Source organism: Carassius auratus, unplaced genomic scaffold (assembly GCF_003368295.1).
Source record: "Carassius auratus strain Wakin unplaced genomic scaffold, ASM336829v1 scaf_tig00217103, whole genome shotgun sequence".
In the NCBI taxonomy this organism is placed as follows: Eukaryota; Metazoa; Chordata; class Actinopteri; order Cypriniformes; family Cyprinidae; genus Carassius; species Carassius auratus.
In genome coordinates, this window is record NW_020528895.1 from 620,001 (window position 1) to 635,000 (window position 15,000).

Below are 15,000 nucleotides of genomic sequence, written 5' to 3' on the forward strand. Positions count from 1 at the left end.
CGGTAACTTTTAATGGCTTCATGGAGGAACCGCAGCTGTGACTGACAGCAGTGAGAGCGATCAGAGCGACTACATCCAGAACAATCATCAGTACAGCAGCGAGACTCAAGAAGAGACTACACTGCCTTCATCAACACATTACAGTACGTTATTAAGAAGATTTATATATAATAGAAATATATTATATACATTATTTTTATTTACAACAATTACCAGCATTATATAAATCTCAACTGTCAATAACGGAAGCATTCAGCGGTTGCCATGGAGATTGTTAATCCTGCACACATTAAAGGAGATAAAAGAAAAACCTTTGAACACCCCGAATCTCTTTATGTTGATATGACTTCCCAAGAAAAGAGGACAAATCTGATCTTCTATACAGAGAGAAGCCTCATCTGGAAAAGTGTTATTAGTAAATATATCTGTAAAGGATGTCAGATCTGCATTTTTGAGTCAGTTGATCACTCCTCCCATTTCCAAACCATCAATCTGTACAACAGTGGAACGGTCTTAATTCAAGGAAATGAAGCTAGTCTCCAAGCTTTTGAAAAATCATTTCCCCTTTTAAAGCAGATAGTTGAGGAGGAAACAGAGGAATCTGAGGATGAGAATGAAGTGCATCCCTACTCTCCGGTCAGCACATCTCCAGCCCCATCTGATGAACTGATCACTGAGCAGACCACACACACACACACAGTTATCTCCAGTGTCTTCTCCAGAAGATGGCTCTGTTAGAGATGGAGGTGTCAGAATTAAAGCAGCTCATCCTGAGCCGCCCAGATGAATTTATCATCAATAATCTCAGGGCTGAAATTAAGGAGTTGCACAACATCAACATGAAACTTAAGGCTGAAATGTCAAAAATGAAAGAGGACTCAATACAGAGAGAAAGAAAGTTTGAGAAAAACATCCACGAGTTAAAAGAAAAGCTGAAAGAACAGACTGCAATGTGTTTAGAGCTTGAAAACAAGGACAGAGAGTCTCCCAACAACAGCTGCACTGAGAGTAACCTGCGGCTCCATCATGAAGAGACGTCACACAGATATGTACCTGAAGAATCAGTGAAGGAGCGCTCTCACACATCACCAACATCACACAGGACCCCAGCGACTCAGACCTCAGTGAAGGAGCGCTCTCACACACCACCAACATCACACAGGACCCCAGCGACTCAGACCTCAGTGAAGGAGTGTCCTTCAAGTTACTCTGAAATCATAGTGCCCTCATGGAAACTCAGCTCAGCACACCGTGGTAGAGACTCTGGAGGTTTAGTCAAATGGATAAAAAATGACCTCGCCCCTTTTACATCACCAGTCCAGCAAGGCAAAGATCACATTTGGTTAAAATTGGATAAAAGCTTTTGAATTCTAGATAAAGACCTTTTTATCCGTTGAATTTATATTCCTCCATCAGATTCCCCATACTACGATGAAGAAGTATTCCACACTTTACAAGAAGAAATTAATCAATATCAAACTCTCGGGGAAATGTTATTATGTGGAGATTTAAATGCTCGAACTGGTTCAGAACTAGACCATATTGATAATTCAGGAGATAAACATCTGTTCACACATATACCCCAAGATCTCTTCAGTACTCTACCGAGAAGAAATAGCCAGGATACTGGAGTCAACAGACACGGGAAAGAGCTAGCCCACCTCTGTCAGACTTTAGGTCTTTATATCCTCAACAGTAGAATCAAAGGAGATTCCTGTGGACAGTTTACATATAGCTCAGATCTTGGGAATAGTGTTGAAGATTGTGCTATATCAAATATATGCCCTTCACATTTCAGTGCATTTGTCGTTAAACATCAGTCGCCCCTGTCTGATCACAGCGAGATCAATCTCTCCATTAAAGGGGAAGACAACAAATCAAGGGGAATTCATAAAAAGCCAATTCATCTACATAAACTCAAAGCACTATATAGATGGACTCGTAGTGCTGCTGAAACATATATTAAAGCATTGAAGTCAAACGAAATTGTCAGTTCCATTACACTATTTAACAATTCAACATGATAATAATTGGAAAGGAATAAATTTAGCAATTAAACATATAAATGACATTTTTGAAAATATAGCAAAAAAATGTTAATTTAAATGAAACAACCACATATAAACACAAAAATAGAGCTAAACAAAAACCTTCTGAAAAGTGGTTTGACCATGAATTTAAAACAATAAGACAAGAGCTACGATTCATTTCAAATCAAAAACACAAAGATCCGGTCAACTTAGAGTTACGCTCTAAACACTCTGAGTTACGCTCTGAAACAACACAAAAACACAGTGAGACAGAAGAAACTGGACTATTATAACAACACACTACAGAAGATGGAAAACTCAATTATTTTCCTTTATTGCAGACACAGGTCCATATAACACAACAATCAACAACAACAAATACAACAAATACATAAAAATTCCACAATAGCCTATATAATATACAGGCTATTACACCAGTGTCGTCTAAGCCTGGAAGTGTATCTGTAACAGCTTTTCAGAGGACTGACTAAGGCTTCGATTATATAGTTCACTGAACTGTCGAGTCGACACATAAAACCAAACATCAGTTGCAGGTTGGCACTCTATTAGACACAAACAAACGACTCGCACTACGCCACCTAGGGACACGGAGCAGCAACCTCATTGCATCATTGTATGCTACCTTAAGCCGCTGCATACTCTTTTTCTTATAGTTAGACCACAATTGAGCAGTATATAGCGGTGTGATGTAAGTTCTAAACAAAGAGCAACTCACAGAGTCAGAACACATATAAAACTTTCTTATGAGCATATTGGCTTGAGCATAAATTTTACAGCGCTGACGGTATAGATCTTTGTCATCCGTCCAGTCATTAGATATCACATGACCTAAATATTTAACTTCCTCACACACAGCAAGAGGGCTATCTGACAAATAAAAAGTCGGAAAAGTTGATTTATTATCCTCATTGCTTCTAACTACCATTATGTGGCTTTTCTTAGTGTTATATTTAATATCATAATCAAAGCCATACTGTGAGCAGACTTTCAGCATCTGCTGCAGCCCAACGCTGTAAGGACAGAGCAGGACAAGATCGTCTGCATACATTAGATGATTAACAACAGTGTTGCCCACAAGACAGCCAGTTTTTAACCTATTTAACTGGTCTGACAGTTCATCCATATAGACATGAAATAAAATAGGAGACATAATTCCTCCTTGTCTCACTCCATTACTGACATGGAATGGAGCAGATACAACATTGTCCCATTTAACCTGAAACGTTTGATGGGCATACCAATACATTAAAATTCTCACTAAAAATGTAGGGGCTCCTCTATCAAGCAATTTTACAAACAGTCGTTCATGATTGATTCTATCAAATGCCTTTGACGCATCAATAAAACATAAAAACATGGTCGAATGCAGGCTGCTATACCTGGACACAATCACTTTAAGAGCATAGATACACAAATCGGTTCAATGCTTTCTTTTAAACCAAACTGATTATCAGTAGTAAGAACATACATTTCTAACTTTGTTAGCAGTATTCTCTCCAGTACTTTAGACAAGATACTGGCTAATGCAATTGGACGATAATTGTCAATACTGTTGAGCCTACCAGCCTTGTCTTTAAGCACAGGTAGTAACAAAACCGACATAATAGCATTAGGCAGGACCCCATGAACCAAACAACCATTAAAACACATGGAAAGCAAAGGACAGAGCTTATGGCTGGCATATTTGAGATGTTCTGCATTAATGTAGTCCATACCACAGACTTTGTTGTTCTCCAACATATCAATGGGATCATAGATATCTGCTACCCTAACCATCATATCTGCTGAGAAATCAGTATGTTCATGATTGAATCTAACTGGGTTACTTTTGACACAATTGAATAGGTCACAATAATGCTCTCGCCAGAGCTCAGCTATTTTTTCTGGGCTACTAATACCTTCAGTGTCAGCTGGTAAAGATATTTTATTGTTATTCATAATTTTGACCTCTTGCCAGAAATCAGTAGGGTTGTTTTTCTGTAGCTTTCTGGCTAGTGAGTCTGCTCTCATTGTATTTTCATTTTTCTTAATGAAACGTAATGCATACTTAACTCTAGCATTTGTACATTTTGTTCTATCTAACAATTCCCCATGTCTGGGCCTTCCTGCCTCTGACCAGAGTCTAAAGGCCTCTCTTGCCTCAGCATACTGCTCAGCCACAAACTCATTCCACCCAGGTCTAATGTTAAGCACCTTACATTTTCTTTTACAGAACGGTACACTGGAAACATTAAGACATTTCACAATACCATCATACATGGCACAGAGTTTTTCAACATGTAGCACATCCTTACAGTTAATATCTGAGCACATTAGGACTTCATAAGGCAGTGGAATATCATTTAGAAAACTTTCAGTTCGCAATGAGTATTCTGCCACCTCCTCTTTACTCAGCTTTGACCAGTCCAGTTTCTTATTCCTGGACAGCAGGGGGAGTTTTTCAACATCTAACAAAGCAGCAATAGGTATATGATCTGAGGTGGCAAGTTCATAGCAGATCTCCACATTTATCAGTGAGGCATGAGCATCAGCTGTGGTGACAATATGGTCTAACCAAGATGTTGTGTTCCACGCATCACTAACATAGGTAAAACTTGAGTCAGGCAACAAAGCAATGCTCGATAGAATTAAGTTAGACTCATTACAAAACTGCTGTAAGTGTGTTGCAAATAAAGATTTGCTATCTGACATGTCAGCATTAAAATCACCCATAACATAGACACAAGATGAACTATTCTCCTCTATGAATGTCTGAATAAAAGCTAACCTGTTCAAAAATTCATCCTCATGCTCATATGATTCATACGGTGTATAAACATTTAAGACAATACATTTCTTTTCATTAAAATTACACACTAGCCCAATGGCCCAGTCAACATTTAGGCGCACCACATTCACCATTGAGTCATATTTGATGTTCCACAATATTGCTACACCACCAGCTATCCTACCCCGAACCAGCTTTATACTGAGGTCAGTAGTGGACTCTCCAGCCCCATGAAAGTTTATGTGTACAGTGTTCAGCTTATACAAATCTTGTTTCGCCAGCCACGTTTCTTGCAAGCACAGAATGTCACACTCATCCAGCAATGTATCCACAACCAGACGTTTTGATATATCAGAAGCAGTATGACCTACTCGCAGCCCGCGTGTATTATATGAGACAACACGCATTTTACAATGTTTTGTCATTTCCAGCCGAGCAGCCGGTCTTCATCCCGTTCTCACCCACAACTACAGCAGGCACACTAGCATCATTAACGTGCAACAGCCCCTCATCTCGAGAGCAGGGGGCATCCTCTGGCCCGGACAGTCTTCCTTCTGATCCCCTAGGGCGACGAGGCTCATAGAAGCGTCGGACAAAAGTCCCAGCGGGCCAAAGCTGCGGATCATATAGCTCGGCCACATCATTACATTCAGCAGAAATACAAAAGGAGCTAAATCTGCTCTGTGTCGCCTCTATTTTTCTGCATGTCACTTCCCGATTCAGCTTCATCTTTCAGTAGTCACTAAGAGTATCGGCATCAACACTAAGATCAAACTTTGTTGCAAATACCTTTACCAACTTTGTTTTAACAGCCAGTATATTACTAACCAGTCCCAGTTATGGCAGTTTTCTTTCTCACAAACCTCGCTGGAGTTTTTACAGTGCGAGGTGTGGGGCTTCGATGTGCAGGGTTCTCAGATACCTGCTTCAGCCGGCACCCATCCTTAACCACCATGCTCCATGGGAGAGTCTGCGTTTGTCCCAGGGCTGGATCCAAAGACTGCGCCGGTCTTCCGCCATCAGTCTCACCATGCGCCGCTGACAAACATCCATCAGCCGCAGAGGGAGGGCAGAAAACAGGACCAGGGCCTATTGGCCTCTCCAACACAGCCGAGGAAAGACCTGACACGCTGGGCACAAGACCCAGTTGTGTCTCCACGGCAGTGAGGCAGATAGCATCCGGTTCACAGTGCCCCTCCACAGCTGTCAGCCGGTCGTCAAGTTTCTCAGAAACCTCCCGCAACATTTCACAGGCAGCTACTTGAGTTCCCATTGTTCTTTTTAGGTAGTCAATGTCAGTATTAATTTGCTGCATTTTCCCAAGGAGCACAGACACATCGATGTGTTTAAATGAGACGGGCGGTAGATCATCCAGGAAGATCTCTTCACCGCATTCATTAAGCACTTGCAGACACATTTTGACATTATTAACATCCTTCTTTTGTCCCCTATGGGAGATCCATCGTTTATGATGTGGAAGGAGCTCTGACAAAACTGCCTTTGAGGTCTCAATCCGCTCAGAGCTGAAACTGCTAGTTACAATCGTCACAATATCATCATGGCTTAGTGTTCGCATTTTAATCACAATAAAGTTCAGCAATTCATCTTCAACTACGACTCTACCGTCTACAGTCTGGTAAATCTCTGGTTTGATTCGATAAAACTCTTGTGTGCACTCTCCCGCAGCACGCCGTGCTGCTGCTGCTGTTGTACCAGCCGCCATCCTGTAGCACAACATCAAGTGATCAGGGTCAGTTCTGGAGCATGTGGAACAGTCTGAACAAGACAAAACCACAAGAGTTAGCCACACAAGATGGTCAGATTTTTACTTTAAGAAGCTCTATACACCTCAAACTGACCCTCTGAATAATCCCAACCAATTAAAAGTCCTCGAAAAATTTAATGCTCTTGAATCATGTATCAAAAATAACCAAAATCCACTAGATTATCCAATAACCCAACAAGAACTCAAATGTCAGAAATCAAGATGAAGATAAAGATAAAGCCCTGACAGAGGTGGGTAGTAATGAGTTACATTTACTTCGTTACATTTACTTGAGTAATTTTTCAGGGTAACTAATACTTTTCGGAGTATATTTAAAGATGGGTACTTTATACTCATACTTGAGTAAATTTTTTGGGGAAAATCTGTACTTTTACTTCGTTACTGTGGGCGACGCTCCTCTCGTTACTTTATCTTAATGCAATAAATGTTGTAAATGCTTCAGTTTATTAGTGATGGTCGATTCGTGAATGAATCGTTCAATTTAACCGGTTCTTCTTAGTGAACCGGTTGAACCAGTTCACCAAATCGAACTGAATCGTTTGAAACGGTTCACGTCTCCAATAAGCATAAATCCACAAATTACTTAAGCTGTTAACTTTTTTAACGTGACTGACACTCCCTCTGAGTCAGAATAAACCAATATCCCGGGGTAATCCATTTACTCAAACAGTACACTGAATGAAATGCTGTGAAGACCGAACTGAAGATGAACACCGAGCCGAGCCAGATAATGAACGAACACGCCCACTGCTGGAGCAGTTCTCGTTCTCGAGTCAAGAACCGGTTGCTTCGGTTTTCGGATCACCAGTACACTCAACCGAGAATCGTTTCTGTCGGACGCGTCCTAATTGAGAACCGATGAACTGATGATACTGCGCATGCGTGTAATTTTGTAAGTATTTTGTTAAACATCGGAAAGTGTGATAAAATAACTATATTTTATTTAGATTTTTTTTATTTTTATTTTTTTAGATTAATGTTTCCAATCTGTATATTGTATATAATGTATACGCCAAATGGGTTTTCAGGGAAGTTGGACAATAATTAAGACTCTAAAGACTCTTATGTTTAATAGGAATAAGGGATGATTTATGAGATATCTGTACTGTATTTATAGTTAATGATGACACATTCACAAATTGAGTTTGTAGTAAACAGAACATGAACACGAGTAGAGCAGCTGATGATACTGAACTGCAGCATGTGCCGGTTAGAGCGATTCTCATTCTCGAGTCAAGAACCGGTTGCATCGGTTTTCAGATCATCAGTACACTCAACCGAGAATCGTTTCTGTCAGACGCGTCCGAATTGAGAACCGATGAACTGATGATACTGCGCATGCGCGATTCAGCGTGAAGCCAACTGACTCACAGCATGTCTGAACCGAAGGGATTCTTTTGGTGATTGATTCTGATTCTGTACTAGTAATGTTATGAGCGCGGGTATTTCGAGGGCTTGGATGAAAGGCAATCTGTCAAAACGTAAGTTCATTTAATAACAAATACATCGCAATGGATTATGTTTAGTAAGTGGATCATGGTTTCTGCGCTGATGACACCTAATTTATTTACTTTATATTTTCAAGACTTAAATCCTCATATGCACATTATTGCTGTTACTGTATTTAGGTGTTGTTGCAAAACTCAAATGTAAACTTTTCATGATTAACAGGTTTTAACTGACTAAAGTTATGATTACTGACTTTATATATTTGAATGTTTGATAGACGTGACGCCATTACGTCATCGCCAATGACGTCATTACGTCGAGTGTGAAAGAACCGATGAACCGGTTTTTTCAACCGGTTTATTGAATCGAACCGTCTGAAAGAACCGGTTTGCGGAAAAGAATCGAACTTCCCATCACTACAGTTTATTCCAAACGCGCCGTCTACTTTTCTCTGGGCAATGAGCGATGCCCATTCGCGAATGATTCATTCTTTTGAGTCAATTCTGTTCAAAGGCTAGATCAAACCAATTGGCAAACGAGTGAATTGGTTCATGAATCAGTTTGAATGATTCGTTCAGTTCCCTGCCGCACGCGCTGAGCGACTGAAGCAGTTCACTCAGAGTTGTAACGTTTAAGAACAGAAAGAGCGTTGAGAACGGGGCTATGGAACTGCACTGAAAGCAAATCTGCAAAGGCTATTATTTGCTTGCGATGGAGATCCTTATAAGATTAACGCGTGTGCTGTCTACTGTTTAACAGGTAATAACTTGGGCTACAATCGATTACAGTACACGATACCACTGTGACATTAGTTTGTTGTACGTGTGTGGCTTATAACAGAGGGGAGTCAAGTTGAATGAAGCTTCCAAAAGACAAAATCTTAATCGGCTATTTTTTATTAATTTTAATACAATCACACCGACGTGAGTACGTTCAGCAAGTCATATCATCAGCTGCTAAATTCAGATCTGTGATCGCTTGCTGGCGCTGAGCCATAGACAGACGCGTTTTTACAGCGCTGCGCATTATAACCAATCACACACGGTTCTGTTGTGTTGAGCTTTTGAATGCAATGGCCAATCAGAGGTGTTCCGATGAGTCATCGCTGAAATGCTGGTGCTTCCTTCACTTGCTCACTGACTGAAACTGAATACATCTTTCTGGCGAATTCTCTCGTCAGAAACAACAAAGTGCAGATGTGTGTACGAATCTTTAATTAAGATATTGATTTCATAGTGTTAACAGTTTCAGTGATTTTAATGGGAGTTTCTGAGAGTGATTGAAATCTATACTGTCAGTGAAAATGATCTTTAATAATGTAAATGTTATTTGCTCTCTTTATGAACAATGAAAGATTAGTAGCAATATTTATATCACATTAACTTTCAATGTTAAATTCACATTTAATATAAAGTCAGTCGTATTAAAAATATGTTAAGGCATGACACCTATATCTGTTACTTAAGTAAACAGACAGGGTTTTTATAATGAATTACATAAATTGGAGTAAAGGCTGATGAAATATATACATTTATACACACACACATACATTACATACATTTTATCTATATATGTAAATAAAAATAGGCTCCGTATATATGACCCAAAGTAACTAGTAACTACTTGAGTAGATTTTTTTATCCGATACTCTTTTACTCTTACTCAAGTAACTATTCAAGACTAGTACTTTTACTTGAGTTAATATTTCTAGAATTACTTTTACTTTTACTTGAGTAAAGTTTTTGGGTACTCTACCCACCTCTGAGCCATGACAAGATAAAGAACGAGATGCTTAAAAACAGCTCTCCTGAACTGCAAATTGCATTACTCAAACTTTTTAATTTGATTTTGAGTTCAGGTGTTTTTCCTGAGGTCTGGAACACAGGATTCATCTCTCCCATTTTTAAAAGTGGTGACAAAACCGATCCTAATAACTACAGAGGGATCTGTGTAACCAGTAATTTAGGAAAAGTTTTTTGCGCTATAGTCTCGGATTTCATCTTTCTTAAAGCAGCACAATGTCATCAGCAAATCTCAGATTGGCTTCCTCCCTAAACATCGAACCACTGACCATATTCACACACTACACACGCTAATAAATGAACATGTACACCAGAAGAAAGACGGGAAAATATTTGCATGCTTTATAGATTTTAAGAAGGCTTTTGACTCCATCTGGCATAACGGACTGTTTTATAAAACCATTCAAAGTGGCATAGGGGGTAAAATATATGACTTAATTAAAAACATGTATAACCAAAATAAATGTGCAGCAAAATTTGGGCAGCAAAGGACAGAGTATTTTCCTCAACAGCGAGGAGTGAGACAGGGCTGCTGCCTCAGCCCGACCTTATTTAACATATATATCAATGAACTGACAGATCTACTGGACCAGTCAAACAGTCCAGGACTACAATTATACCACACAGAGGTCAAATATTTACTGTATGCAGACGACTTACTAATTCTGTCTAAAACACCAGAAGGTCTCCAGAACAACCTTGACATTTTAACTAAATACTGCCAGGATTGGGCCTTAGACGTCAACATCCCAAAAACTAAGATTATGATATTTCAGAAAAAGCCCAGAAATCTAGAACATAAACAAGAAATTACTTTAAACAACACCACACTTCAACATACTTTACACCAGGGATAGGCAACACCAACTCGAGTTTAGCTTCAGCCCTCATAAAAACTCACCTGCCTGTATCTATCTAGTAATCCTGAAAACACTGATTGCCTTGTTCAGGTGTGTTTAATTAGGGTTGGAGCTAAACTCTGCAGGATAGTTGCCCTCCAGGACCGGAGTTGCCTATCCCTGCTTTACACTATACTTATCTTAGTCTGGTTTTGGAAATTTCTGGAAATTTCAAATTGGCAATTAAAACATTACTTATAAAAGCCCACAAGGCACTGCATGCTATATGAATGAAATTATTTAAAATAAACATCCCCATCAGAATCTGGACAAAGATCTTTGATAGTGTGATTCTGCCCATTGCCCTGTATGGAAGCGAGATCTGGGGCCCAGCGAGTAACTCCAGCCATAAAGACTGGAACAAACACCCTTTAGAAGCTCTGCATGTGGAGTTCTGCAGAAGCATCCTTCACGTGCACAGAAACACTCCTAATAACGCCTGTCTCCCCCTAAACTAATCATTAAAAAAAGAGTTTTAAAGTTCTGGATCCACTTAAACTCTAGTTCAGAAGATTCTCTTCATCATAAAGCACTTAAAACACAAAAAAAGTGTGCTCAAAAAAGTCTTCTTTGTGTAATGGTGTCAGAGCTGACTAACAAAGCACTCAATATCACCAATCCTGAAAAACATGGAAGAATCAAAGAGATTATGAATGAAGAGAAGGAGACATACATACAGTATTGGAAAGAACAAACCAAACACCAAAGTCGCCTCCAGTGTTATCTGAAACTCAACAGAGAGTACAGTATGACTGACTATCTGCTCTCAGTCAGGAATATAACACACAGACAGTTACTGACCAAGTACAGACTGAGTGACCACCAGCTGGCCATAGAGAGAGGACGACACAGAAAGAGCTGGTTACCTGAAGAAGAGCGAGTCTGTAACGAGTGTAGATCAGGATCAGTTGAGACTGTGACAAATACACATCTCTGAGAGACTCACTGTACAGTCAAATACAGCAGAACACTCCTGAGCTCCAGTCACTCCATGAACATGACAAATTAAAAATATTACTTGGTGAAGGACCTGCTTCCTCTGTGGTAGCACATTATATTTACAAATGCCACAAACTAAGAGGAAAAGAGTGAACACATCTACATTAGTAGTACCATCAATGTTTATAGAAATGTATATGGATGTATTTTACATGTATTTATTGGCAGACCTTAATATTTTTTCTTATGGATATATATGTATTTTTGTTTTGTTTGTTTCTATTCTGCTATGTACAATGCTTTGACAATATGTACCTATGTATGTCATACCGTTAAAGCAATATGAATTGAGAGAGAGAGAGAGAGAGAGAGAGAGAGTGTGTGTGTGTGTGTGTGTGTGTGTGTGTGTGAGAGAGAGAGAGATTTGACACAAACTTTATTCAATTATAACAGCATAAATATTAAAACATACATCAAATCCAAATCAGATCAAAATTTAAATCCTCCTCCATCACCGTACAAAAAATTGAATTGTAACACCACTGTAGTTTAAAAGTTTCTATATCATTCATTGCTTTATAATACTTAAACTCTACAACAATTCTTGACTTAATGAGAGCCTTAAATAAAGATGTAATCTCTTGACCACACCTATTTTATCTTTTGCCTCTGATTGTACCCAGCCCCCAAAATAAAAATCTCTGATGTAAACTTTTCCCCACATTTACCACACAATAAATCCAACAAGTTAAAAAGTGCATGGAGTCTTTTACATTCTAAGAAACAATGAAAAATGGTTTCTCTAAATCCACAAAACACACATTTATCGTCAACATTGGGATTAATGACTGAAATAAAAGCATTAACAGCCACAGCCCCATGTAAAATCCTCCATTGTAAATCACCAGATCGTTTTACCAATGGTGGTTTGTACAACACCCTCCACAATGGCTTAATTTCCTCTTTCAACCCAAATTTGTCTCTCCAAACTGTATCAATCCTACCATTTAATTTTACCTTATTTAAAACTTTAACAAGGCATTTATAAATCACTTTCCCTCCTACTTCATTCAGTTCTAAATTTTGTAGTCCGTTAAGATCCAGCAAAGGACCAGATAATTCCTTTAGGTCTGGTGTGATCCCAAGCTTTGGAAAAGGGTCCCTTTCATCAAAAGTTGCTCTTCCAATTTTAAAATTCTTTATCATAGACAATTCCTCTTTTGTTAACTTTGTTTTTCACATTTCCACTATGACCGATGTGTGACGAGCTGATTTCTGACCCAATAAGCTGGCCACTGCATTTATATCACTCAGCTCGGGTCCAGCCACATCAATTATGTGTCTCAATGTCACAGATTTGGTAGCACAAAGTCTCTGCACAAGTCCTGGAACATTCCCACTCGCAATGTCCATACGAGCTCCTTTAATAAGAGGTTCTTGTAATAACCAGTACAAAGAATTGGTCTCCTCCATCCTGCACACATTGAACAGTCCCCACACTTTGAAAAGTCCACAGTAAAATTGAGACAGTCCAGCCAGTCGTAATTGCTTCACATCCATTAAAAACAGGGCAGCATCCAGTCCAAGTCCATCCACTGTGTGCAAAATTATTTTTGCAACCTTCCGCCACACCAGTTCCACAGGCCCAGTCAAGAATTTCTGGATGAACTGTAGACGAAAAGTAGCATGCCTGCTTGGTAGGTGGACTAGCCCTTGTCCTCCCTCTTCTTTAGGAAGAAAGAGCACACTCTGAGGAACCCAGTGCAAACTGTCCCAAAAAAAATTCACTAAGATTGTCTGCAATCGGGACAGCAATCCAACAGGCGGATCCACACAAGATAATTTATGCCATAGTGTTGAAGCAACCAAGTTATTGACAATTAAAACCCTCCCTCTAAAAGACAATTGTGAATGAAGCCACTTTTTTAATTTTCCTTCTATCTTTTGAAAAACGCCTTCCCAATTTTTTGTTGGGTATTTAAATCCCCAAGATACACACCTAGATATTTAAAACCATCTTTCTTCCAGATCATCCCACTAGGTAATTTTGGTAACCCTCCCTTCCCACTTCCCAACAGCCAATGCTTCACTCTTCTCCCAATTAACTTTGGCAGCTGAAATTATTCCAAAATCACTAATAACAGAAACCAACTTATTAATGTCTTCTTGTCCATTTACCATGACCATAACATCATCAGCATAAGCAGAAATTTGATGCTGAACATCATTATGCAATATTAAACCATTAATCATGGTTCTTAGTCTATTTAGCATTGGTTCAATGGCTAATGAGTAAAGCATACCAGACAGTGCACAACCCTGTCTGATCCCCCTACTAACTTTAAAAGGGGCGCTCAAACCACCATCGATCTTCAGCAAACTTTCAGTGTCTTGGTATAGCACTTTTATCATACCAATAAAATCAGAACTAAAACCAAATGCTTCTAGGGTATCCCATAAATACTGGTGCTTCACTCTATCAAATGCTTTCTGTTGATCAATAGATATAAAACCTAAATTTACCCCTAAAAGACTTGAAACACTTAAAATGTCTCGTATGAGACTAACATTATCAATAATTGACCTGCCCGGCACGCAATACGTCTGGTCAAAATGAATGACCTGCCCCATCACCTTTCTCAGTCTATTTGCTAAAGTCTTAGAAAGAACTTTAAGATCAGAACACAGTAAACTCACAGGTCTCCAGTTCTTGATCTCCTGCAAATCACCTTTTTTTGGTATCAATGTGATCACTGCCCTCCTACAGCTCAAGGGCAAAGAGCCAACAGACAAACTTTCATTTAGGACTGCCAACAGGTCCTCACCCAGCACAGCCCAAAACTCCTTATAGAATTCAGCAGGGAGTCCATCCATCCCTGGAGCTTTTCCGCTCTCCATGCCCTTCAGAGCATTCAGAAGTTCCTCTGTAGAAAGGGGCCTCTCCAGCTCTGCTTTTGAGTCCTCCAGGACATTTGGCAGACCTTCATAGAAGCCAGCGGATAACTCCTTATCCTCTCTGTATTCACTGCTGTACAGTTGGCCATAGAACTGTACAGCTCGTTTTCTGATATCAGGTGTCTGTGTTAACTCTTGCCCGTTCTCAGAGCGTAGACAGTGAATATTACGACTCTGACCATTCTTTTTTTCAAGACTAAAGAAAAACTTAGATGGGGCATCCATTTGTGTTAAATTCTGAAAACGAGAACGGACCAGAGCCCCATGCGCTTTAATGCCGAGCAAATCTGCAAGAAGAGACGTCTTAGTTTTAAGTGTCTCGATATGTCTTCCCTCCCCAGTAACCTCTGCT

The 15,000-nt window shown here is 39.5% G+C and overlaps 1 protein-coding gene across 4 annotated transcripts in view; it reads right to left on the bottom strand.

Moving 5' to 3' along the window:
• Positions 1-15,000, bottom strand: part of LOC113100008 (NLR family CARD domain-containing protein 3-like) — a 33,845-nt gene that overhangs the window by 5,749 nt on the left and 13,096 nt on the right. For all 4 annotated transcript variants that reach the window (XM_026264882.1, XM_026264883.1, XM_026264884.1 and 1 more), the window contains one exon: positions 5,678-5,681. In XM_026264882.1, the coding sequence (XP_026120667.1) occupies positions 5,678-5,681 (4 nt within the window). The remainder of the gene's footprint in view (positions 1-5,677; positions 5,682-15,000) is intronic.